Source organism: Mesoplodon densirostris, chromosome 18 (assembly GCF_025265405.1).
Source record: "Mesoplodon densirostris isolate mMesDen1 chromosome 18, mMesDen1 primary haplotype, whole genome shotgun sequence".
Taxonomy (NCBI): Eukaryota; Metazoa; Chordata; class Mammalia; order Artiodactyla; family Ziphiidae; genus Mesoplodon; species Mesoplodon densirostris.
Window position 1 is genome coordinate 63,250,989 of NC_082678.1, and position 27,439 is coordinate 63,278,427.

A 27,439-nucleotide genomic window follows, 5' to 3' on the forward strand; every position below is an offset into this window, starting at 1 on the left:
CTAACACACCATTGTAAAGCAATTATACTCCAATAAAGATGTTAAAAAAATTAAAAAAATAAAAGTTGGTCCTCGCCACCGTTATATATAAAGTAGGAAAGGTCAATACTTTCAAATAAAAAGATGACAGTAATTACGTGTTTGACATACAGTGAATTAGTCACTGCTAGCCTCCCCTATATACAGAGTCAGCCTCTGCTGTCAAGGGATAACTAAAACCCAATAATTAAAAAATTCAGATCTTTAGATAATGATGGAAAGAGGATCATTCTAAGGACAAAAACAATCAGAAAAGTTATTGGCAATCTTTCGACTAAAAATTTGCTCTATAATATAGAGAAGAAAAGCTCTTATACACTATTGCTGGTAGTGTACATTGGTCCTATTTTTATGGAGGAGAATTTGTGAAATTATACCAAAATTAAAATGAACATAACTTTGACGTAGTAATTTACTTTTATGAATGTATCCTCACTATAGACCTACTGGCATAAGAGTACATAGATATATGAGGAAAAGGATTTAATGAATATGAGAATGTTCACTGTGGCATTGTTAGTAACAGAAGACAAATTAGTCTAAGTGTTCATCAATAGATTGTTAGCTACAGAAATTAGGTGTTATCTGGGCAGTGATATTTTATAGAGACATTTGAGGTATAACATTAATCTATGTATCACCATGAAAAAAATGACCATAATATATTAAGTCAAAAGAAAGATACTTAACAGTATGATTTCCTTTGAGTAAAAATTCTCATGAAAGTATTAGTGACAGTTACCTTGGGAAAGTGAGATAGGCTATCTTTTAACTTTATTCAATTCCATACTACTTGATTTTTTAAAAATGGAAATAGATTATTTATTTTTATTTTTTATTTTTATTTTTTCGATACGCGGGCCTCTCACTGTTGTGGCCTCTCCCATTGCGGAGCACAGGCTCCGGACGCGCAGGCTCAGCGGCCATGGTTCACGGGCCTAGCCGCTCCGCGGCATGTGGGATCTTCCCGGACTGGGGCACGAACCCGTGTCCCCTGCATCGGCAGGCGGAGTCTCAACCACTGCGCCACCAGGGAGGCCTGAAATATATTATTTTTTAAATAAAAACATTAAAGAGAAGCTATTCAATTCTGACTACCTGAGAAGCTTTTAACTTCTCAGCCAACAGTAAGTAGACTCCAGGAAATGGTCGGCTCTTGCCCTACTTCACCAGAGTGCCTAGTACTGTGCTTGGCTCATTGTTGGTGCTCGGTCAATATTCTGAGATTAAATACGTAAGGAAGGCTAAGCCAGGTCACTCTTTAGTAAAGTGAGATGGAAGCATGTAAGAACATTGAGATTTTTAAATCCTACAATCTGAGTTAGTGGGTCAACAGAGAAGAGTTTACAATGACCACAACAATAGAGGTGACTTAAAGAAAGATGGGCTATATAAATGTCAGCTCACTCTGAAATAATTGGGGGATTCTACTTGCACTGAATAAGGATTCTTAATGACTCCCCACAATATGTTTCTTTGAGCATCTCTTAGGGCATTCATCTGTGGGTTCAGAGGTCACAGAAGCATAAAGAGGAAGAAATCTCAGTCAGTGCTCAAATGGTCCAGCCAGTTCAGACCCTGAACTTCTCAGCAACAGTCTTGCAGTAAGGAGTTCAGCCTGACAGAACACTTCCTGGGACATGGTTTCCAATTACTCCTGGGGAATTCTTTCCTGATGTGTTCTGACTACCAGGAAGTTCCTTAGCACACCAGAACTTGAATCCGCCTCTTTGTAAAACTGACCCCCGGACCCCAGCTCTGCCGCCAGTATCACACACAATGGTTCTGCAGTGGTCTAAGAGAATGGGCCCCACAAGACTTGCCTTGAGCCGCAGTTTCCACACGTAGGTGATGAATCACACTGAGGCAAAGATCAGCAACTCTCTCTAATCCTAAACTTGTTTACAAAATGAGGATGATCATAGTTTCTACCTCATGGGGTTGTTTTAAGAAGATAATGAAATAATACATGCAAATTATCCATCATGAATGTATGGCACAAAATGCCCAATAAATAATTTCATTACGATTTTTGTAGGTCTTTTCCATCAGGTGTTAGATTAGGAAGCAGGAAGGAAAGTGGCACCAAATGGTAAAGTTAACCTCTGAGGCGTCTGCCAGTGAACTGCTTCCTGAGGATCTTGATGCCAAGTGACTTGAGCATCTTCTGTGTCTTCCTCACTAGAAACAAATTAGAAAAACACTCCCAGGAAGGGGAGGGACACTTCATACCATTAATTTGGCAACGACAAATAGTCTGTACTTTCATAATTATAGATACTAATTTATAAGAGTAACTTGGGGTGTTTGAGAATCTCACTCATCTCTGGGGGACACAAGGAAAGAGCTCCTTCAGGGCCTTCTCTCAAAACTTGTCTCCCTGTAGCTTCCTAATATTCAAAGAGCTGTCAGAGGAAATACAAGTTTCTCCAGCCATTCTGAAACTTTTCTCAGGGCTAATGACTACCTATCAGCCTGGATTTGACTTAGGTTATCATTCAAGTCATAAATTATAAATCCTACATATATTCAGGAATGTGTGCATGAGCATAATGTACACATATATTTACAACATAGATCTATATAATATACCATATGAAATGTAGTAGACTTGGAGACTCAAGATCTAGGTCTAAGTTTGACCTCACTGTGTGAGCTCTTAGGATCTCAGTTTACTCATCTATATAAATGGTTGCAATTGATGATTCTGACACTATATTCTAAGGAGTTTTAGGTTTGCATAGCAGTGCTGGGGGCTGTTTTGATTGGGCTTCAGGCCTCCATCTTGTTTTAAGCAGGACAGCAATATTTTAAAAAAAATCTGTTACAAATATTGAGATTCTGTTTAAGAATTCATTTGAAAAAGGAGTCTTTTTCACCAAAAGATGTTTGAAAATCACTGAGTCAAGTGATCCTCAAGGCTCACGAGCTCCTTTTTCTTACTTGTATTACAGAGGTGGGAAGGGCGGGAGAGAAAGAGAAGGAAGTGAGGAGGAGAGGAAGAGGGAAGGGAGGAAGAAGAGCAGTGGTGGTGGTGGGGAGAAGAGGCCAGACAGACACAGTAACGTCTGTGCTACCACGGATGGTTTGGGAACACTATTCTGATTAATTAATGATTCTTGCTCACTTGCTTCCTTAGTACAGTACATCACCTAACTATATAATAACACTGCGTAAGGATAAGTCCCTTTTTATTATTCAGTTGGTACTTAATGCCCAGAGCATTTAAAATGACTTCCTCCTCCCTGCCCACCCCCCACCCCAACTTCCCAGCCCCAGGTTTACATCATTAAACGGAGAGAAAATCTTTAGCGCTCCAAGTCGATGGCTCATTCCTTGCAAAAACTGTCTAGTAGCATCCTTACAATAAGATGAAATAAGAGCAGAAGCATAATCGGTCTGGAGGCTGATATCAGCAATAATGAGGTCAGTCTGGAACACACAGCAGAGGAGTTCAAGGATGTCTCTTTTGATACATAGATTGTGGATGCCCCTCTATTCATCAGCTCCCCTCAACACTCCCTCTGGCAAGGACAACCCAGCAGGGCAAATCCCACAAGGGAGTCAGTCCCTTTACTTTAGAAAAATGTGAGCTGCTGAAAGAAGCCCATTGAATCAACATCACAAAGCCATGTCCCTGCTTGGTGAGTGTTTGGGGGAAGGGTTTATAGGAGAACCATGTGATTGGGTGGGGGCCATGTTTGAATGAACAAGTGCCCCCTGAGTCTCTGTGGCCCCAGAGGTACACAGCTGTGGAACTCAGCTGCATCAATAGAGACACGGGACCCTGTGTGTCGGGCTGCGACCTGCCTCTGTAGGGACAGCAGGGTGTGGGGCAAAGGGGCCTGGACATGGAATTGGAAGGTGAGGGTGTGAGCCTCAGCTCCAGGACAAGGTGCTTCATTTCTCTGAACTGCTCTTTTCCTAACTGAAAAATACCCACTGGAGTTGCCTCACAGGCGTGTTGTATGGTTTACATAAAACAGGGTCTGAAAAGCATTTTGTAAATTAGAAAGCATCATAAAGATGTAAGCTATATATCTAGTGGCCTGTGGAAACGCTTGCTTAAATCACTTTCCTAAGGTATGCATATAAAAGGTTAGTGAATTACCAAATAAATGAAGTGTTTCACTATGTTCACGTAATTTTTCAATGTCTTAATTATAAAAAACCACTGTATCTGATATTTTATAAAGAACTAAATATAAAATTACATAATTACATATGAAAAATTATATATATATTATAAAATCTAATTACATATGATTTCAAAAACAGGACTAGATTATTCCTAAAGAACTACTGTAGTGGCAATTAATTTTGTAAATGTATACAGTTATATCAAAAAGTTTTACAAAAATAGCTTAAATCCAGTCTCCATTTCACAACTTCACTAAGTAGTGTGTGTTTTCCTCCTATTTTAGATGTCGCATCTCAGAGCCCTCCACGTCGACGGAGATGCCAGAAGACCATGGACCGCAGCTTCCCACAGAAAACCATCAATTCTTCTGGTCAGGAAGTTCTCTGGAGCAATCCTCTTCATTCTCCTCTGAGCAGGACAGGGTCAGTGCGCTCATCACGGGATGCATCCAGGATGTAGTCTGTGTTACGTGACTTGGGAAGAAAAAGGGATACAATTACAATCTGAAAGATTGTCCTTCTGCTCACCATGCAAGCAGTGATCCCGGCGACACTGCTTCCACCCTACTGCAGTCTCCTGAATTAGGAAGCAGTTGGAACTGGATCCAATAGTTTTTAAAAGTCTTAGATATGTTTTTAGGTTCAACAAAACCCATTTTTTTCTTTATTCTTTGGTAAAAAACAAAACCAAAAACAAAAGAATGCAGGAGAATGTGTCATCTTTGACTCCTCACCCTACTTTATCCATCAGCAAGTCCTGTGATTGTCTTTCTGTAACATCTCTGGAATCTTTTCCTTTCTCCTTTTCCAACGCTATGGCCTGGGTCACTGAAACAGCTTGTCTCTTTGTCTCTGTTCTAGTTTTTTAATTCATCCTCCACTCCAGCCAAGAGATCTTCCTAAATGACAGATCATACACTGCTGCTCACCTGCTAAAAATTCAGTGCCAACTAATGCCTTCTGGATCAAATACATATTCCATAGTATGAAATACCTTGTTTCTTACCTGCCTCAACAATACTTTCTTCTCTGCTACAATCTTCCCCCTTCCCATCTTGTTTATTCAGCTAACTCAAACTAATTCTAAAGAACCAAATCTCCCTCTAGATTCCTCCAATCTGTGCCCATGGCCTTATCTCTTATACCATATTACAAATGCCTGTTTATTTTTAGGCCTTTGTACTGCATACAAAGCTCCTTTAGGGCAGGAGCTATGTTTCTTATCTCTGAGTCTATGGTACCTAACATATTCTCAGAACAAGTAACTAGGCGTTTCAGGGAAGAACACAAGCAGAGGTAAGGAAGGATGTACAAACATATGAGGCATGTTCAGGAAGTGGTGAAACATCACTACTTGTGCCCCTACCTGATGCACGGTGTTTTTTAGATCTAGTATCAAAGTCCCAGCCTTCAGCTAGATGACTCGCTTAAATCTACCACTATCTGCCCAGCTCCTGAGTCCTGGACAGACAGCTTCTGGAATAGGATGACTTATTCCTTCTCCTTGGATCCTCGTTCTAGCCCTGGCTTACCTCGCTGCCCTATCCATCCTAGATCAGTTTCCCCTGCCCCCATCCTACCCAAACTCAACCTCAGAGAAGCATCATGTCTTAGATCAAGTCCATCTGAGGGCTGGCACTTATGAGGATCTAATAGGATTGTGGATCTCAAAGTATCTCCTACTTCCTAAAATATTATGGAATAACATTTCCGAAGTGTGTTATAAGTGTTTTTGATACATATTATGTGAAGAAGAGAATTCTATGGTCAAATAACTTTGAGATACATTAGTTAAAACATAGTTAAGTAGGTTATTTTTACTGTAGGATTTCCCAGAGCCCTAAATATACTAATGTGTTTTACGACTCTCCAAGAGTTTATAATATTACTCAAACTAACATGTCCTATTAGCATGCATGGGACGAGTGTGCCTTTGAGCACAATTTGGGATCTATCACAAAGGGGCAGTTACTTTAGTGCCTGTTGATGACAATAACTGAAATGTTGGACTTAGTACCAATGGTCAGTTTCACTGTTATTACTGGATTTGGTTTGTTTTCAGTCCTATATTCTAAATTCTATCCATATCCCCCAAAACAAATTGTTCAACTCTTCTGTTTAAATATTGAAAATGCAGCTTTCCATGGAAGAAGATCACTTATAGTTTCACGATAGGGTAAATGCACTTAAGTTGTTTAAGAATCGAGGTGGAGGTGGCAAGGCCCAGATATCTTCATAGTTTCAAAACCTCAGAGTGTGGTTATGTGATACAAAGAATAGTTATTCTCTTGACAGTCATCCATAATACTATTACCTCTTTAAAATGGTTTAGTGCGATTTCTTATTATGGAGGCTAAACTTACAAAGCATTTGATTCTGCACAGGTTAACTTCATTTCAAGGCTTTTGTAAAGCTGGAAAGCTGCCTAGATTGAAAGTGGTTTTAAAGAATTACCAGGCAGTGTAACACAGAGGGCTAGAATACCCCTGCAAGGGGAAGTGAGGACACATTGTCCCGTACAACGTAGCTGTTTGAAACTGAAAGGAAAAAGCTTGATGGGATATCTTAGTATATTTACTTTACTGTTTATCAGCACATTTATAATATGTTAGTTCAAAGAAGAGACTTTAATTTAAATTATTATAAATCCTTCCTCCCCTACAATGCTCCTTAACTGGGGAGGCTGGAAAGGAAGACAAACAGGTGCAATTAATTACCTGAGGGGTAAGGTCGGGTATACGCTTACTTATGTGACTTAAAAAAAAATTCTCACGTTTGAAATATTATAACTGCCCATATATGGACATTCCACTGAATTGATAATATAAAATAAGCAAAAGTAAAATGTTTAAGAAGAAAATGTAGTTATAGACTCTGAACAATGAATATTAGAAAGTTCTGCCAGAAAGTCATCCTTGACAGTAACTTTCATTAGGCACTTTTTAATCAACAAATCAATACCTGATCTTTCTCCAAATACAAAATAATACCATAAAATATTAATTGATTAATCTTATGTTCATAATCCACTTCTCTGTACACAATTGAAAAACACACACCTTAGCGCCAAACATGCAAATACAGTAGCCGATCACTAGAAAAAATAAAACTGAAGCAACAGAGGGTTAGTTTCTATGCTTCAAGTACACATTTCACACCTGGCTCTTTTGTAAAAACATCCAGAAGCAATGCTTCTGAAACACAGGTAATGCATGTAAAGTGCCTGGTGAAGAGTAGATATTCAATAAGGATCATGGCTGTTTTTTTGTTTTTCGTTAATAATTAGGGCTTTCTGAATATTGTAAGAAAAACTTGGAATTCTTCCTGTGATGCTGGAACGGGGCCATTTGTGTGTATACGATTCAATTTTATGTCCTGGTGAGCATGGTGACTAAAGAGGTTTGACATAATCGGTATGATGAGATAATCCCAGATTTACTGGCTTGGAGAACATTCTACTATTAGAAATATTTCCTCTCTGATTTGTGTGCTTGGTAATTCAACTGAGAAGAGAGAATAAATCAACCCTGTTGACTCTGTTTAATTAATAAAGACCCTATGGTTCACAAAGTGAGATGCTGCTACTTAGTATGAAAAATTTAGAGGTCTGGAAAATAAATGAGGCTGACTGTGGAACATGAAAATCTTCCATTTGAACATACAGTACCTCTGGGAAATGTTCCTGCAGAGAGTGTATCTGACCTGATTTGGGGAGCAATCAACAGCAGTTCAGATATATTTGAAAATCTAAAAAGCCTAATACTACTTGCCTCTGAATGACTGCCAAATCTGTTGTTGGAAAACAGTAATATTTGAGCTGGGAAGATGACAGTGTTGTGTGGTTTCTTTTATAATATTAGTAATTTGAAAGACATATTTTAGAGCTTATGAAAAAATAAACCCTTAGAGAACATGCTTTATTTTATTGCCAAAGAAATGTAAGTGAATTATTTAAATTCCATTATAATTACCTTCCTTATGTTTCTTACCTCCTAGCATGCAAAATGCTTTCTTTCTAAATAAAAATTTAGGACAGCCAGTTAAAAGAAAAGTGGTTTAAAGACAAAAAGAACACTAGCTTTGTAGAAATTCATTCTTATAATAGTCTGTGATGAAGAAAGAGGTTCTTTTGTTAATCTTCCATTGTACATGATACTATTTATATGTTATTGTGAATTTAGCAAGATTGCATATATTATCTATTTAAGATAAAGCTGCAGAATAATAAGCCAAAGTAATTAACTTACAATGTTCTTTTTTGACAGAGAGCAGGGTAATCTTATGTATATAGTATTCATATGAACCAGAAAATAAAGACAAATAAATATGTTAATCCAAAATGTTTCTGGTATCAGTACTTGGAATCACTGAAAAATTTTACAACTGGCCATAAACTTCAAGTAGTAATGAAAATAAAAGATTTAATAAAAAATATTCCCAATTGAAAACAAATCAGAAGGGAAGAACAGAAAGTGAACCATGTCAATAAAATTATAAAAAATTCACCAAACCTTGGTGAGGCAGCATGTAATCTTGTCAGACACTGGTTATGAGAATGACTACAGATTAGTAATAGAAAGTATCAATTCCAAAACATGTTTAAGAGAAAATTGCAAGCAGTTTATTTCCACTGATATATAAAGAGTTTCCTCTTACATAACTTTGGAAATATACTCCTAAAATCAAAATGAGTATTTCTCATTAATGAACTCTGTAAATATCACAGAATACTTTGAGAATTTTGTAATTAGGCATTTGGAAAATCCAGTGAGGCTCTGATCAAACATTAGCAGGATCCCATTCAAATCTTTACAGTCTTGAAGACAAATTTTATTTCTATTCTATATTTATGGCATTCTTTATAAAAAATATATCAGATATATTTTGCAATTAAATAATCCAATTAATTAAAAAATCTTTAGGCCTAGATATTACATTATGTTACAAGAATCTAAAGCTACAGTAATATATTACTTATGCATAATATTGGAAAAAAATTACATCACTAGACTTGTAAAAAATGAACATTGAAAAGTCATGAAAAAATATGAATTATATTTTTGCAGTAATATACACAGGCTTAGATTGCTGTCAATTATTGTACAGAGGCAAAAACGTACCAAGTCCAAAGGTGATACATTTTTCAAAAAAAGAAAATATTTCTATGGTCTCAGACTATAGCTTTGGGTAACTTTTAAAAATTCATGCTGCTTTGGATTGTGATAGAATAAAAAAATTCAGAAGACCTCTAAGAACATGTCCTACTGACACTGGTACCTAGACACTGGACTATTAGATACTAATAAACAATTTTATAAAATTCTGTAGTTGGTGTATTTGTACATTCTCATATACCCCCTTTGGCAGTGTCCACCAAAATTTATGTTCTCCATTCCACGCTGTAGAGTTGTTTTCAGGAGGCTGCTCCCAGGCAGAGACTACATTTCTCAGCTCCCCCTACATCCTTATGTGAGCATGTAACTAATTCCCACCAGTGGAAGGGGAGAGAGTTGATGTTTACGTCTTGTGGACCAGGAGTTTTCAAGAACAGCACTGGAATGCCTTCTCTGTTCTCACTCCTCATCCATAACTGAATGCAGAGAACTCAGAGGCCCTAGGGGATGGCAGAGCCATGAACTGGAAGGAGCTGGGGTCTCAAAATCACTACCCAAAGAAATGAAAAGCCACCCATCGACCAGGGATTCCCACACTGACTGGTGTGTGAGTGTTAAGCCACTGAAAAGCAGGGTTTGTAACAGCAGCTAATGTTACTCTAAATGACTTCAAGAGAGTATTTCAAGATGAAGCCATGACTATTACTTTCCCATTAAATATATGTACAACTTTTTACAAACCAAAGAGCTTGTCTTTCTAAAATACAAAAAGCAGGCAATAAATACATATTTTCAGGCTACTCGAAATATGTTAGTAATCAAAAGACTGTCAGAATATAGATTAATGGAAACTAAATATAATTAGACGCAAGTTTGCAAGACCATTGCCAAAGTTTCCATATTAAATTCCTACTTATGAGTAGAAGTGCATGAAATATAGAAGATATTTTAAATTTTAATGTTCTTATTAAAATGGTAAGAATTGTAATACAAGTTATAAGGCTTTCATTTAATTTATCCAATAAAATAAGTTTAATAAACATCTAACTAAATGTATTTTTTTAATTGCCAAATTTGAAATCTTAAAAAAAATTAAAATTATTTGAAACATACAACTTCAACTTATTTTATACTTATCCTAATATTATTTTTCTATCAAAGTTAAGCTGATTACACTAAAAATATAAAGCTATAAATATACATATGATATTAGAAAACTGAGCATCACAAAACTGGGGACTTGGAGGGGTTCCACATGAGACCATCTTTAAACTCTTGAGGTGTTTTGTCAGTATTATTGACTCCATAATGCTAAGTGCAAAAGCCACTTGAGAGTGAGTGCTATAACACAGAAACCTTCAATTACAGTAAAAAATTATGGGATAAAAACCATACACGCCATCAATCTTTACAGTTCTCTCATGAACTTTACATACTGATTGCTTCTAATGGTGCCACCTTGGACTTGTGAATAAATGGGCTTAACTGTTTTTTAGAACCTTATTTTATACTTATATTTTGTAAATATTATATATCCTAATTTACATATTCATATTACGTTTATATTTTATATATTTATATTATATATATTTATATTTTAAAGGGGAGACAGTTATATTTATTATCCTCATTTTATATATGAGGAAGCTAATACTGAGAGAGGTGAAATAACTTACTCCAGGTCATAAAACTGGTAAATGTTAGAGCCAGCATCTGGATCCAAATCTGACTTCTGAGAATTTTACCATTATGTTATATTCCTCTCTGAGGCTCTATTATATGGGTTGGTTTTAACAACAGTATATATGGAGGCTTTGGGATAGATTAAATGAGACCACCTGAAAAGAGGTCTTTAGCTTTACAAGATGAAATAATTACAGATGTATTGACTGATTAATTCAATGAACATAGATTCTATCTCTAAAGCATTTAAAAATAATTTATCATAAAATTCATAAAAACTTTATTCAGTATGAATAAAAATTATTTGTGTGACACCTGCTTCTCCAGCAGTCTTAACTTTTCACATCATGTGGCAATTGAAGAAATTGAGGCTAAGAGAGTCCCAGTGCCCTGTCCAAGGTCACACAATAGCAGATCTCAGGCTTAGATGCAGACCATGGTCACTATCTTTTTGTATCACCTTCACAGACCTGGTCTGAAATTCTGTATTGCCCAGGCACTAACTGGGTTATTTGTATGTCTCTGGGAAACTTACTTAAACTCTGAGTCTGTTTCCCAATCTAGAAAACATGTAAGACCTTCCTCGATAGTGTTAAGAGAGAAAACATATAAATCCCCTAGTTTAATGCCTGACACATTCTAGGTCCATCATAAGCATCACCCTCTCTCCTCCACTTCTAACTTCCTGTATTAGTTTTCTCTTGGTGCAGTAACAAATGACCATGAATGTAGTGGCTTGAAACAATGCTAATTTACTGGCTAACTGTTCTGTAGCTCAGAAGTCCGACACAGTTCTCACTGGGCTCAAATCAAGATGTTGGCAAGGCTAAATTTCGTTCTGGAGGCTCTAGGGGAGAATCCGTTTCCTTGTTTTTCCAGCTTTTAAAGGCCACCCACATTCCATGGCTTGTGGCCTCCATCTTCCAAGTCAGCAACACAACATATCTCTGACCCTGCTTCCACTGTCATATCTCTTTCTGACTCTCTCGTTCTGGCTCCCTCTTCTACTGCTGAGGACTCATGTGATTAGACTGGACCCACATGGATAATCCAGGATAATCTCCCTATTTTAAGGTCATCTGATTAGCAACCTTAATTCCACCTGCAACCTTAATGCCCATTTACCATGGAACCTAACATATTCGAAGATTTTGGGGATTAGCTCATGGATATTATCAGGGAGCCATTATTCTACTTACCACACTCCCTTGCCCTTCAGCTACTTCTCACACTAAAGCCTAGAGCTTGAGGGAAGGGGCACTGGTTTGTATTAATTCTTGCAATTTGCCTGAAACTTGGCAAATGTACAGGACGAAAGATTATATGCTCTAATACATTGTACTGGAGAAAACTGACTGAAGAAAAAGGTGCTAGAGATCTATGGAAAGTAATTTAAGGAAGAAGCAACTGTTATGGAATGAACTGTGTCACCACCCCCCAATTCTATGTTGCAGTCCTAAACCCTAATGTGGCTGTGTTTGGAGGATGGGGCCTTTGTGGAGGTAATTAGGGTTAGATGAGATCATGGGGGTGAGGCCCTGGTCCAATGGGACTGGTGTCTTTGTAAGAAGAGGAAGACACATCAGACTTTTCTCTCCATGCACACAGAGAAGAGGCCATGTGAGGAGGTAGTTGTCTACATCCCAGGAAGAGGGGCCTCACAAGAAACCGATCCTGATGGCATCTTGATCTTGACCTTCTGTCCTCCAGATCTGTGAGAAAAATAAATTTCTCCCCCAGTTTAAGCCACCCAGTCTGTGGTATTTTGTCATGGAAGCCCTAGCAGACTAATCCAGCAACCAGATTTGGAAGGGAAAGTGACAAAAAAGTTAGTATTTGTTGAGAAATTTAAATAAAGGGTCTTGGAGGCAGAGAAGATCCCATATCTGGCTAAATAAAAGTATAACCCTGGAAAGGTGATGAATTTCCGAAGTACTTTACACAATCCCAAAGGATTTTCTTATATTATCCCCCCAAAATGCTAAAAAACATGCTTCTTGCCTCAGTTATACCTGTTATTGGTTAAATGGGGGAAAAAGAGTTTGATGTTGGCTGTCTAGATCTGGATATTTTATTCATTTCAGTGGGCTTTGCCATTCTGAGTAACCTCAGTCAGCTGGCTGGCCTTCTGTTTAGATGACAGTTGCTCATACAGAGTTTCATATGGCTATACCCCTTTGTAGATATTTATAGAAAATCCAGCGCAGGCTGTGTCAGGCTCCTGAGCACTGCAGCCCCTTTGCTCCTGTCACAGGGCTGCGGACTGGCTGGGGAGAGGTATAAGTGTAGGTTTTGGTTGCTGGTTTCTATTTGCAGCTGTGCAAATGCTGTCATATAAAGCTCCTCTACTGGCAAATAGCAGTAGAATAATATAAGGGAAGGGAAGGGGAATGAATATCTATTAGGCGCTCACCTTGTGCCAGGTGAGTTATTTTATTCAATTCTCAAAACAAGCCTGGGAGATATAAACTACTATCCTTGTTTTTTGATGAGAAAAGGTTACAGACAATAGAAATACTACTAATTATACCAAGGTCATACTCAAAAGTGGTGGTGTAAACATTAGAAACCAGGTCTGTCTGATACTAAAGCCCATATTTTTTCCCTACCAACTGCTTTCTCAATGACAGTATTCACTCATTTGATAATTATTTATTCAGTCCCTACACATACCAGGCACTGTACTAGTTACTGGATATTCTAAACCAGTTATCACATAGATGGGTACATCCAAACTAGTGGTTTTAATACCTTACAATTTAATCATAGCTAGAAGTGTTTGGGAACAAAATATTTTAATAAGCTCCATACTTCTTCCTTCAAGTCCTCTGTTGATTTCTTCATTATAGTCTCATTAAGAATGAAATGCTCAGGATTGCCATACATGCAAAGGCAGTGAGGAGCCTACCCCCATTTCTCTTATCTATGCTGAAGTTAGGTACATAGAAATTGCCATGACATCTCATCAAGTGAGCCTTAGACTTCAGTAGTCTGTCCATGGGTATTTCTTAACTCATCCAAAATTAATCAAAGCAGCCAAATTAACAAGGTCTTAAGAGGGAGGGCTCCTGACAGTACCTTCTAAAGTGGAGCTAAAATCATCTGCTAAGGATTTAGGAAAAGTTAAAAGTAGTAGCTTTTTATTTTCCATCCAGAAACCATCCCTCCCTCTCCACCCTCCCTTCCCCAGTCTCCTTAATTTCTAATCACATTAGAATTACCTAACATGGACTCTACGTGCAAAATAAGGTTGGAGGTAAGAAAAACAATCTCAATTTTTTTCTCTTTTGTGTTTTCCATGTTTTAATTTATTTTATAAATGAGATGATACAATGTAACTTAAGCCTTTAATTAATACAGTAGGCTGACAATGACAAATTTCATTCATATATAGGTTATGATCTACATTCTTTCCTACTTGGAAGCAACCTAATAGGCTGTTCTACCCCAAGTTCAGACAATCATTTAGGGTTGTTAACGAACTCTGACTGGAAAGATATGAGAAAAAACATGCCTATTGGAAATCAGTTTTCCTTTGAAATCATAAAGGCAAAGCTCTTAAATACTATCTCATAAGAACTATTGGCGGGGAGTGTCACTGTTTATTTTGTCATTCCAACCTACAATTTGCATTATTACTCTTCATCCTGGCAGAGTTCCCGTGTTGGCAATATGCTCTAGAAGACCAAAGACTGAAAAGATGTGGTATGTGTCCCACATGTCTCTTCCCCCGGCACCCACAGCAGACATCTCTGATGCACCAAGACAAATATCAGGGACTTCCCTGGTGGTGCAGTGGTTAAGAGTCCACCTGCCAATGCATAGGACATGGTTTTGATCCCTGGTCTGGGAAGATCCCACATGCCGTGGAGCAACTAAGCCCATGCACCACAACTACTGAGCCCATGTGCCGCAACTACTGAAGCCCGCAAACCTAGAGCCTGTGCTCCACAACAAGAGAAGCCACCACAATGAGAAGCCCACGCACCACAGCAAAGAATAGCCCTTGCTCACTGCAACTAGAGAAAAGCCCGTGCACAGCAACAAAGACCCAACACAGACCAAAAAAAAAAAAAAAAAAAAAAGACGTATCAGTGAGGTTGAATATAGCCTCAGAATTCTTCACACAAAACACTTGAGAAAGTGAGTTGAAATCTATTTGCCCTCTCTGCTCTAGACAGAAACTTCTGTTTTATTCAGAGATCACAGGTTCCCTAGGTTTTAGTGGTATGCATTTGTAATGTTGTAAGTATAATACTTCCTATGTAATGGAGAACAGATTTTATAATACAAGGTGTGCTATCTCAGATTTCAGGATGTGATATAAAGGTGTATCAACACAAATGAATTATAAGCCAGGTGTGAGTAACTTTTAAAAACCAATGAGTAGACGGATTCAAGACGGCGGAAGAGTAAGACATGGAGATCACCTTCCTCCCCACAAATACATCAGAAATACATCTACACGTGGAACAGCTCCTACAGAACACCTACTGAACGCTGGCAGAAGACCTCAGACTTTCCAAACGGCAAGAAACTCCCCACGTACCTGCGTAGGGCAAAAGAAAAAAGAATAAACAGAGACAAAAGAATAGGGATAGGACCTGCAGCAGTGGGAGGGAGCCATGAAGGAGGAAAGGTGTCCACACACTAGAAGCCCCTTCACGGGCGGAGACTGCAGGTGGCAGAGGGGGGGAAGCTTCGGAGCCATGGAGGAGAGCGCAGCCACAGGGGTGCGGAGGGCAAAGCGGAGAGATTCCTGCACAGAGGATTGGTGCCAACCAGCACTCACCAGCCTGAGAGGCTTGTCTGCTCACCTGCCAGGGCGGGCGGGGCTGGGAGCTGAGGCTCGGGCTTCGGAGGTCAGATCCCAGGGAGAGGACTGGAGTTGGTGGCGTGAACACAGCCTGAAGGGGGCTAGTGCACCACAGCTAGCTGGGAGGGAGTCTGGGAAAATGTCTGGAGCTGCAGAAGAGGCAAGAGACTTTTTCTTCCCTCTTTGTTTCCTGGAGCACGAGGAGAGGGGATTAAGAGCGCTGCTTAAAGGAGCTCCAGAGACTGGCGCGAGCCGTGGTTATCAGCGCGGACCCCAGAGATGGGCATGAGATGCTAAGGCTGCTGCTGCCGCCAGCAAGAAGCCTGTGTGCGAGCACAGGTCACTATCCACACCTCCCTTCCGGGAGACTGTGCAGCCAGCCACTGCCAGGGTCCCACGATCCAGGGACAACTTCCCCGGGAGAACACACGGTGCGCCTCAGGCTGGTGCAATGTCACGCCAGCCTCTGCAGCCGCAGGCTCACCCCGCATCCTCACCCCTCCCTCACCGTGGCCTGAGTGAGCCAGAGCCCCCGAATCAGCTGCTCCTTTAACCCCGTCCTGTCTGAGCAAAGAACAGATGCCTGCAGGTGACCTACAGGCAGAGGTGGGGCCAAATTCAAAGTTGAACCCCGGGAGCTGTGCGAACAAAGAAGAGAAAGGGAAATTTCTCCCAGCAGCCTCAGAAGCAGCGGATTAAAGCTCCACAATCAACTTGATGTACCCTGCACCTGTGGAACACCTGAATAGACAATGAATCATCCCAAATTGAGGAGGTGGACTTTGGGAGCAATGATATATATATATTTTCCCCTTTTTCTCTTTTTGTGAGCATGTATGTGTATGGTTCTGTGTGAGAGTTTGTCTGTATAGCTTTGCTTTTACCATTTGTCCCAGGGTTCTGTCTTTCCATTTTTTTTGTTTGTTTCTCTTTCTTTAGTATAGTTTTTAGGACTTGATATCATTGGTGGATTTGTTTTTTGGTTTGGTTGCTCTCTTCTTTCTTTCTTTTTTCTTTTATTACTTAAATTTTTTAAAGTTTTTATTTTAATAACTGTTTTATTTTATTTTACTTTATTTTATCTTCTTTCTTTCTTTCTTTCTTTTTTTCCTCCATTTTATTCTGAGCCGTGTGAATGACAGGCTCTTGGTGTTCCAGCCAGGCATCAGGGTTGTGCCTCTGAGGTGGGAGAGCCAAGTTCAGCACATTGGTCCAGAGGAGACCTACCAGCTCCAAGTAATATCAAATGGTGAAAATCTCTCAGAGATCTCCATCTCAATGCCAAGATGCAGCTCCACTCAATGACCAGCAAGCTACAGTGCTGGACACCCTATGCCAAACAACTAGCAAGACAGGAACACAACCCCGTCCATTAGCGTAGAGGCTGCCTAAAATCATAATAAGGCCACAGACCTCCAAAAACACAGCACCATATGTGGACCTGCCCACCAGAAAGACAAGATCCAGCCTCATCCACCAGAACACAGGCACTTGTCCCCTCCACAAGGAAGCTTACACAACCCACTGAACCAACCGTAGCCACTGGGGGCAGAAACCAAAAACAACAGGAACTAAAAACCTGCAGCTTGCAAAAAGGAGACCCCAAACACAGTAAGTTAAGCAACATGAGAAGCCAGAGAAACACACAGCAGATGAAGAAGCAAGGCAAAAACCCACCAGACCTAACAAATGAAGAGGAAATAGGCCATCTACCTGAAAAAGATTTCAGAATAGTGACAGTAAAAATGATCCAAAATCTTGGAAATAGAATGGAGAAAATATAAGAAACGTTTAACAAGGACATAGAAGAACTAAAGAGAAAACAAACAGTGATGAACAACACAATAAATGAAACTAAAAATTCTCTAGAGGGGATCAATAGCAGAATAACTGAGGCGAAAGACGGATAAGTGACCTGGAGATAAAATAGTTGAAATAACTACTGCAGAGCAGAGTAAAGAAAAAAGAATGAAAAGGGACAACATTAAACACACCAACATTCAAATTATAGGGGTCCCAGAAGAATAAGAGAAAAAGAAAGGACTGAGAAAATATTTGAAGAGATTATAATTGAAAACTTCCCTAATATGGGAAAGAAAATAGTTAATCAAGTCCAGGAAGCATGGAGAGACCCATACAGGATAAATCCAAGGAGAAACACGCCAAGACACATATTAATCAAACTATCAAAAATTAAGTACAAAGAAAAAATATTAAAAGCAGCAAGGGAAAAAAAAATAATGCACAAGGGAATCCCCATAAGGTTAACAGCTGATCTTTCAGCAGAAATTCTGCAAGCCAGAAGGGAGTGGCAGGACATATTTAAAGTGATGAAGGGGAAGAACCTACAACCAAGATTACTCTACCCAGCAAGGATCTCATTCAGATTTGATGGAGAAATTAAAACCTTTACAGATGAGCAAAAGCTGAGAGAGTTCAGCACCACCAAACCAGCTTTACAAAAAATGCTAAAGGAGCTTCTCTAGGCAAGAAACACAAGAGAAGGAAAAGACCTACAATAACAAACCCAAAACAATTAAGAAAATGGTAATAGGAACATACATATCCATAATTAACTTAAATGTAAATGGATTAAATGCTCCAACTGAAAGACATAGACTGGCTGAATGGATAAAAAAAACAAGACCCATATATATATACTGCCTACAAGAGACCCACTTCAGACCTAGGGACACATACAGACTGAAAGTGAGGGATGGAAAAAGATATTCCATGCAAATGGAAACCAAAAGAAAGCTGGAGTAGCAATTTTCATATCAGACAAAATAGATTTTCAAACAAAGACTATTACAAGAGACAAAGAAGGACACTACGTAATGATCAAGGGATCAATCCAAGAAGAAGATATAACAATTGTAAATATTTATGCACCCAACATAGGAGCACTTCAATACATAAGGCAAATACTAACAGCCATAAAAGGGGAAATCAACAGTAACACAAGGATAGTAGGGGAATTTAACACCCTACTTTCACCAATGGACAGATCATCCAAAATGAAAATAAATAAGGAAACACAAACTTTAAATGATACATTAATCAAGATGGACTTCATTTATATTTATAGGACATTCCATCCAAAAACAAAAGAATACACTTTCTCCTCAAGTGCTCATGGATCATTCTCCGGGATAGATCATATCTTGGGTCACTAATCAATCCTTGGTAAATTTAAGAAAATTGAAATTGTATCAAGATTCTTTTCCAACCACAATGCTATGAGGCTAGATATCAATTACAGGAAAAAATAATAACCAAGAGATAACTGAAGAAATCAAAGAGGAAATCAAAAAATACTTAGAAATAAATGACAATGAAAACATGACAACACAAAGCCTATGGGATACAGCAAAAGCAGTTCTAAGAGGGAAGTTTATAGCAATGCAATCCTACCTTAAGAAACAAGAAACACCTCAAATAAACAACCTAACCTTGCATCTAAAGCAATTAGAGAAAGGAGAAAAAAACCCTGCCAAATTAGTAGAAGGAAGGAAATCATAAAGATCAGACCAGAAATAAATGAAAAAGAAATGAAGCAAATGATAGCAAAGATCAATAAAACTAAAAGCTGATTTTTGAGAAGATAAACAAAATTGATAAACCATTAGCGAGAGTCATCAAGAAAAAAAGGAAGAAGACTCAAATCAATAGAATTAGAAATGAAAAGGAGAAGTAACAACTGACACTGCAGAAATACAAAGGATCATGAAAGATTACTACAAGCAACTGTATGCCAATAAAATGGACAACCTGGAAGAAATGGACAAATTCTTAGAAATGCACAACCTTCCGAGACTGAACCAGGAAGAAATAGAAAATATGAATAGACCAATCACAAGCACTGAAATTGAAACTGTGATTAAAAATCTTCCAACAAACAAAAGCCCAGGACCAGATGGCTTCACAGGCGAATTGTATCAAACATTTAGAGAAGAGCTAACACCTATCCTTCTCAAACTCTTCCAAAATATAGCAGAGGGAGGAACACTCCCAACCTCATTCTACGAGGCCACCATCACCTTGATACCAAAACCAGACAAAGATGTCAGAAAGAGAAAACTAGAGGCCAATATCACTGATGAACATAGATGCAAAAATCCTCAACAAAATACTAGCAAACAGAATCCAACAGCACATTAAAAGGATCATGCACCATGATCAAGTGGGGTTTATCTTAGGAATGCAAGGATTCTTCAATATACACAAATCAATCAACGTGATACACCATGTTAACAAATTGAAGGAGAAAAACCATATGATCATCTCAATAGATGCAGAGAAAGCTTTCGACAAAATTCAACACCGATTTATGATAAAAACAGTCCAGAAACTAGGCATAGAGGGAAATTTCCTCAACCAAATAAAGGCCATATATGACAAACCCACAGCCAACATCATCCTCAATGGTAAAAAACTGAAAGCATTTCCAGTAAGATCAGGAACAAGACAAGGTTGTCCACTCTCACTACTATTATTCAACATAATTTTGGAAGTTTTAGCCACAGAAATCAGAGAAGAAAAAGAAATAAAAGAAATCCAAATTGGAAAAGAAGAAGTAAAGCTGTCACTGTTTGCAGATGTCATGATGCTATACATAGAGAATCCTCAAGATATTACTGGAAAACTACTAGAGCTAATCAATGAATTTGGTAAAGTAGCAGGATACAAAGTTAATGCACAGAAATCTTTTGCATTCCTATACACTAATGTTGAAAAATCTGAAAGTGAAATCAAGAAAACACTCCCATTTACCGCTGCAACAAAAAGAATAAAATATCTAGGAATAAACCTACTTAAGGACACAAAAGACCTGTATGCAGAAAATTATAAGATACTGATGAAAGAAATTAAAGATGATACAAATAGATGGAGAGATATGCCATGTTCTTGGATTGGAAGAAGCAACATTGTGAAAATGACTGTACTACCCAAAGCAATCTACAGATTAAATGCAATCCCTATCAAACAACCACTGGCATTTTTCACAGAACTAGAACAAAAAATTTCACAATATGTATGGAAACACAAAAGACTCTGAATAGCCAAAGCAATCTTGAGAAAGAAAAACGGAGGTGGAGGAATCAGGCTCCAGGACTTCAGACTATACTACAAAGCAACAGTAATCAAGACAGTATGCTACTGGCACAAAAACAGAAATATAGATCAATGGAACCAGATAGAAAGCCCAGAGATAAACCCACACACATATGGTCACCTTATCTTTGATAAAGGAGGCAAGAATATACAGCAGATAAAAAACAGCCTCTTCAATAAGTGGTGCTGGGAAAACTGGACAGCTACATGTAAAAGAATGAAATTAGAACACTCCCTAACACCATACATAAAAATAAACTCAAAATGGATTAAAGACCTAAATGTAAGGTCAGACACTATCAAACTCTTAGAAGAAAACATAGGCAGAACATTCTATGACATAAATCACAGCAAGATCCTTATTGACCCACCTCCTAGAGAAATGCAAATAAAAACAAAAATAAACAAATGCGATCTAATGAAACTTAAAATCTTTTGCACAGCAAAGGAAACCATAAACAAGACGAAAAGACAACCCTCAGAATGGGAGAAAATATTTGCAAATGAAGCAACTGACAAAGGATTAATGTCCAAAATTTATAAGCAGCTCATGCAGCTCAATGTCAAAAAAACAAACAACCCGGGCTTCCCTGGTGGCACGGTGGTTGAGAGTCCGCCTGCCGATACAGGGGACGTGGGTTCGTTCCCCAGTCTGGGAGGATCCCGCATGCTGCAGAGTGGCTGAGCCTCTGGGCCATGGCCGCTGAGGCTGTGCGTTCGGAGCCTGTGCTCCACAGCGGGAGAGGCCACAGCAGTGAGAGGCCCGCGTACCGCAAAAGAAAAAAACAAAAAACAAAAAACCCCCAAAACCCCCAAACAATCCAATCCAAAAATGGGCAGAAGACCTAAATAGACATTTCTCCAAAGAAGATATACAGGTTGCCAACAAACACATGAAAGAATGCTCAATGTCTTTAATCATTAGAGAAATGCAAATCAAAACTACAATGAGATATCATCTCACACCGGTCAGAATGGCCATAATCAAAAAATCTACAAACAATAAATGCTGAAGAGGGTGTGGAGAAAAGGGAACCCTCTTGCACTGTTGGTGGCAATGTAAATTGATACAGCCACTATGGAGAACAGTATGGAGTTTCCTTAAAAAACTAAAAATATAACTACCATACGACCCAGCAATCCCACTACTGGGCATATACCCTGAGAAAACCATAATTCAAAAGTAGTCACGGGGGCTTCCCTGGTGGCGCAGTGGTTAAGAATCCGCCTGCCAATGCAGGGGACATGTGTTCTAGCCCTGGGGCGGGAAGATCCCACATTCTGCAGAGCAACTAAGCCCGTGCGCCACAACTACTGAAGCCTGCACTCTAGAGCCCATGCTCCACAACGAGAAGCCAATGCAATGAGAAGCCCATGCACCACAACAAAGAGTAGCCCCCGCTCCCAGCAAATATAGAAAACCCGCCAGCAGCAGCAAAAACCCAATGCAGCCAAAAATTAAATAAATGAATAAATAAATAAAAATTTTTAAAAAAGCAGTCACGTGCCAAAATGTTCATTGCAGCTCTATTTACTATAGCCAGGACATGGAAGCAACCTAAGTGTCCATCAACAGATGAATGGATAAAGAAGATGTGGCACATATGTACAATGGAATATTACTCAGCCATAAAAAGAAACGAAATTGAGTTATTGGTAGTGAGGTGGATGGACCTAGAGTCTGTCATACAGAGTGAAGTAATTCAGAAAGGGGAAAACAAATACTGTATTCTAACACATATATATGGAATCTAAAAAAAAAAAAAGGTCATGAAGAACGTAGGGGCAAGATGGGAATAAAGACACAGACCTACTAGAGAATGGGCTTGAGGATACGGGGAGGGGGGAATGGAAAGCTTGGACAAAGTGAGAGAGTGGCAATGGACATATATACACTACCGAACGTAAAATAGATAGCTAGTGGGAAGCAGCCGCATAGCATAGGGAGATCAGCTCGGTGCTTTGTGACCACCTAGAGGGGTGGGATAGGGAGGGTGGGAGGGAGGGAGATGCAAGAGGGAAGAGATATGGGGACATATATATGTATATGTATAACTGATTCACTTTGTTATAAAGCAGAAACTAACACACCACTGTAAAGTGATTATACTCCAATAAAGATGTTAAAAAAATCAAACAAAATAAAAAACCAATGAGTATACCTACTTGAAAAATCACCAACAGTACAATATAATGTTTGAAGCAAGTATATGATATTGAGATTTTTGTATCATTTATAAAGATGTATAGATTATATATATAATAATTTAATTGTTCATTAATATATTATATATAGTACATTGTGAAACAGCCTTGTCATAGGCATCCTGTAAGATAGCTCCCAGTGGTCCTTTCCTTCTGGCATGCACACTTTTGTATAGTTGCCTCCTACACTGTACCAGGGTGGTTTGTGTGACCAGTAGCATATGGCAGAAGGTATGTCAATCACTTCTGAGATTGGTTATAAAAGACACTGCAGGTTTTATCTTGGTGTTTCCCTTGCTTTCACTTTTTCTCTTGTCCCTTGCTGTGGGGGAAGCCAGTTGTCATGTTTGTGCAGCCCTATGGCCCTATGGATGGAGAAAGGTCCACTTATGGTGAGGAACTGAAGCCTCACATGTGAGCCTGGAACAAATATTCCAGTCCCATTAAACTACTCTTCAATTCCCAGACCTGGCGAAGAGCTTGACTGCAACTTTATGAGAAACCCACATCGAGAGAGAGTCAGATGATCCAGCAAAACCACATCCGGGTTCTTGACCCTCTGCAACTTGGGTAAGAAAATAAATGTTTATTGTTTAAGGCTGCAAAATTTTGGGGAAATTTATTAAGCAGCAATAGAGAATTAATACATGAAATCATGGCCAGTGATCACAGTGAATCTGAAACCTTCAATAGTAAAAAAGAGTTCAATGAAAGCAATGTAGCAGTTGTGTCTAGTTTGTAATATTAAGTTCATTTTTACTATCAAACATAACTCATAATAATTCTGTTAAATTATATAACATACATATAAAGTATATGAACTTTTAAAGTGGAATCATATCAAAAGACTATTATAAATCTGTAATAGTATATAACTGCAAAGGGAAGATAGGAAGTTGGGTGGTATAATGGTCAGGTTTATCAGATAATTTCATTACAGTGCTATCAAGATAACTGGCATTTTGTCATTGAACTTAAGAACGCTGCAACTCTCTCTCTAAGGAGAAAATAAGAAAGTTTTCCCTTGAATGCACTGGTATTTATATAGCAAGTGAGTAAGCCCTGCCTATTTGCATATGTGCATACACATATTGGTGTATACACACACACACATATAGACGTATATGTTTGTTAGTTCCGTGAAACACTGGCTCTAGCAATGCCAATATTTTGATCATATTTGTTTACACCAGATAAAATGCTTTCTCCTCTTGTGTCAGAAGGTAAGTAGATGACTACAAAGTATTAATGGGTGTGCAATGGGCATGTGGGTGGATAGGAATATTCAATGAGGACCGTCTTTGCCCAGGCATTCTTGAGATAGCACTGACAGTTACTCCTTTGCCCGAGGCTTGGCTTCCATCAGATGTAACAATTCGGTTTCCGGGAAGACAGTGACAGGTGTCAATCTCAGGGTAGAGGTTATACGTACACAGACCGGCATCTCCTCCAATGTTCTGGAAGGGTGATCTCGGTCACTGTTCTTTTTAAGCAAAGGTGACAGAGGCAATGAACTGAGTTCATTACTTGTTATTTCTTGCCTCCAAAGTACCATTCACATGGTAAATGAACTACTACCACCCAAAAGCTAACACAGGCTATCCAGGCTCAAAATTTTGGTTGGGGTAGTGAGAGGATGAAAAAACAAAAATCTAAATAGTTCCAAGAAAGACATGTAGTGGATGCTTGCTGATGCAGACATGACTTATTTGGCATCCTGTCTGAACGCAGCTGAGAGCTGAGAAGAAACGCTCATCAAAAGGTTAGGAGCAAGTGAAGAGGCCTAACCTTGGCTGAAAGTGTCTACTTTGGGTCAGGTGTTATGATAGGCTCTTTACATACATAAGCTCATTCATTCTGGGCAGGAACTCTACGAAGGGCTAATATTCTTTCCATTCTATATGTAGAAATTAAAGCCCAGAGAGGTTTAGTACACATGCCAAGGTCATTCAGCTATTCTGTGGAGACACCAGCATTGGAACCTTCATTTCTCCGAATCCAAAGCCCACGCTCTTCTTTTCCACATACCAGATGGCCTTCCTGGAATCAAATCCACCTGCACCAGAACTTATGCACTTGACTCACATACAAACACTTGTAGATGCATACTCCAGGACTATTTACAGGCAATTCAAATTAGTCTGATTATTTGGCATCCTGTCTTCCTCAAATAAACTCCTGGGGAAGATGGTGAAGTGTGTAGAGGATCGAAAAGGAGAATGGAGATGAGGAGATGGCCGGGCATGTCGAGAGCGGGGAGAGATGAGAGCTGTGTCTCTATTCTAGCTTATGCAGCTTAACATCACCCTGCAGAACTCACTGTATTATGTATAAGATTGATGTTTATAATGATTTTGTTCAGGGGCCTCAGTAGAAGAAGGCAGGGAAGCACACAATACTTGTAAAGTAAGACTTCCATTAAGAATAGTTAAACTAAAATAAATGTTGGTGCTTGAATGGGGTTAATGACTAGCAGAAAAGCCAACTCGGGCTTCCCTGGTGGCGCAGTAGTTGAGAGTCCGCCTGCCTATGCAGGGGACACCGGTTTGTGCCCCGGTCAGGGAAGATCCCACATGCCGTGGAGCGGCTGGGCCCGTGAGCAATGGCCGCTGAGCCTGCGCATCCGGAGCCTGGGTTCCGCAACGGGAGAGGCCACAACAGTGAGAGGCCAATGTACCCCCCACAAAAAAAAAAAAAAAAAGAAAGAAAGAAACCCAGTGCAAATTTGGATGTGGTTTTTCATTTTCTTGCTACCCCTACAGTACAGTCATTCAAATCTCTCAGGAACTAAACATAGTTAATACAGCATATTGAAGTGAAACTTTCCTTCCAGAAGAGTTATGATTTGGAAAGTGAATAGTATGGCGCTAAATGTAATCTATTCATGGAATTCCTGGGTCCTTTTTTCCAAAAGTCCCTTTCTCCTTCATGTATTATAAATTACACCTTTGCTTTATTAATTACTTTTTGCTAGAGACCACAAGAAAAAAAAATCAAGAAAATACTTCGCCAGATTTACCTCTAGCTTTTCCTTAAATCTTTTCAAATATGAAGCTTCTGAATTTTCAATGTCTTTAATGGTCATACGATTTTTCCTGTTCTTTTTTCCACCATGATGTTTTCTCCATGTTGTAAATTAATGATGACTATTTTATTAGGTACCTACTGTGTTCAAAATTTTATGCTAGGTGGTTAACATTTAACAACTCTATAAAGTAGGTACAGTTCCCCTTATTTTTTGATGAGAAAACTGAGATGAAAAGAGATGTAGGAACCTGTGTAAAGTCACAGAGCTTGAGAATCCAAAATGTGGATATTGCTTTGAAAAATACGTGCTCATTTGAAAGAACGGCAAGGACACATCTCTCTTTTCCTCCCCAAATGCATACCAAGTATCATTTGCTAAAAAAAAGGGTCATATAAGGAAGTCTCTTGGAATTTTAAGAGGTTGTTGGGAACCCCCATTGTGTTCTCATAACTCCAACTCTGACGTGAAAAGAGCCACCCAGAACATAGTGGAAGTATACAAGATTGCTGTGTCCAGAGTAAAATTAACCAGTCCAGCAGCTAGAAAATGTATTTCTGTTGAGGCTTTCAAAGAGAGGTCTCTATCAGTCTAGTACACTAGAGAGAATCCTGGTGTCAGAAGACTTGGATTCCCTTCTGGCTTGTTGATTTAGTTAGCTGTGGATTTTTTGGCAACTACTCTAGGCTCTTATTTTTTTCATCTATAAATGAAGGATGTTCTGAGACTCCATTGAGATGAGGTTTGTTCATATACTGTCTCATTTATCTCCTCACTTATATATTGTATGTTTTTCCTCACTATTAAGTAAATTCCTTGATATCAGAGAATATATAGAATATATATAGTCTGTATATCTCACTACTGTATCTCCAAGGTATGGAATACTGCCTGGTGCACAGCAAATGCTCAAAAAATATTTGCAGGGCTTCCCTGGTGGCACAGTGGTTGAGAGTCCGCCTGCCGATGCAGGGGACGTGGGTTCGTGCCCTGGTCCAGGAAGATCCCACATGCTGTGGAGCGGCTGGGCCCATGAGCCATGGCCACTGAGCCTGTGCGCCCAGAGCCTGTGCTCCGCAATGCGAGAGGCCACAACAGTGAGAGGCCTGTGTACCGCAAAAAAAAAAAAAAAAAAAAAAAAAAATTTGCAGAATGAATGAACTGTGTACACTGCAAAGCAAGAAAAAATGTTGATTATTATTACTATTATTGTTAATAAGTTTTAAGACAAACCAGACTTTTTCATTAGATATTAACTTTGCATAAATATTAATACTTTTAGCCAGAAGTGAATTGAGGCAG

The 27,439-nt window shown here is 38.9% G+C and overlaps 1 protein-coding gene across 2 annotated transcripts in view; it reads right to left on the bottom strand.

Annotated features, from left to right (window-relative positions):
- Window positions 1-4,319: 4,319 nt before the first annotated feature.
- Window positions 4,320-27,439, bottom strand: part of STXBP4 (syntaxin binding protein 4) — a 171,539-nt gene continuing 148,419 nt past the window's right edge. For both annotated transcript variants that reach the window (XM_060080938.1, XM_060080939.1), the window contains one exon: window positions 4,320-4,653. In XM_060080938.1, the coding sequence (XP_059936921.1) occupies window positions 4,539-4,653 (115 nt within the window). In that variant the 3' untranslated portion in view covers window positions 4,320-4,538. The remainder of the gene's footprint in view (window positions 4,654-27,439) is intronic.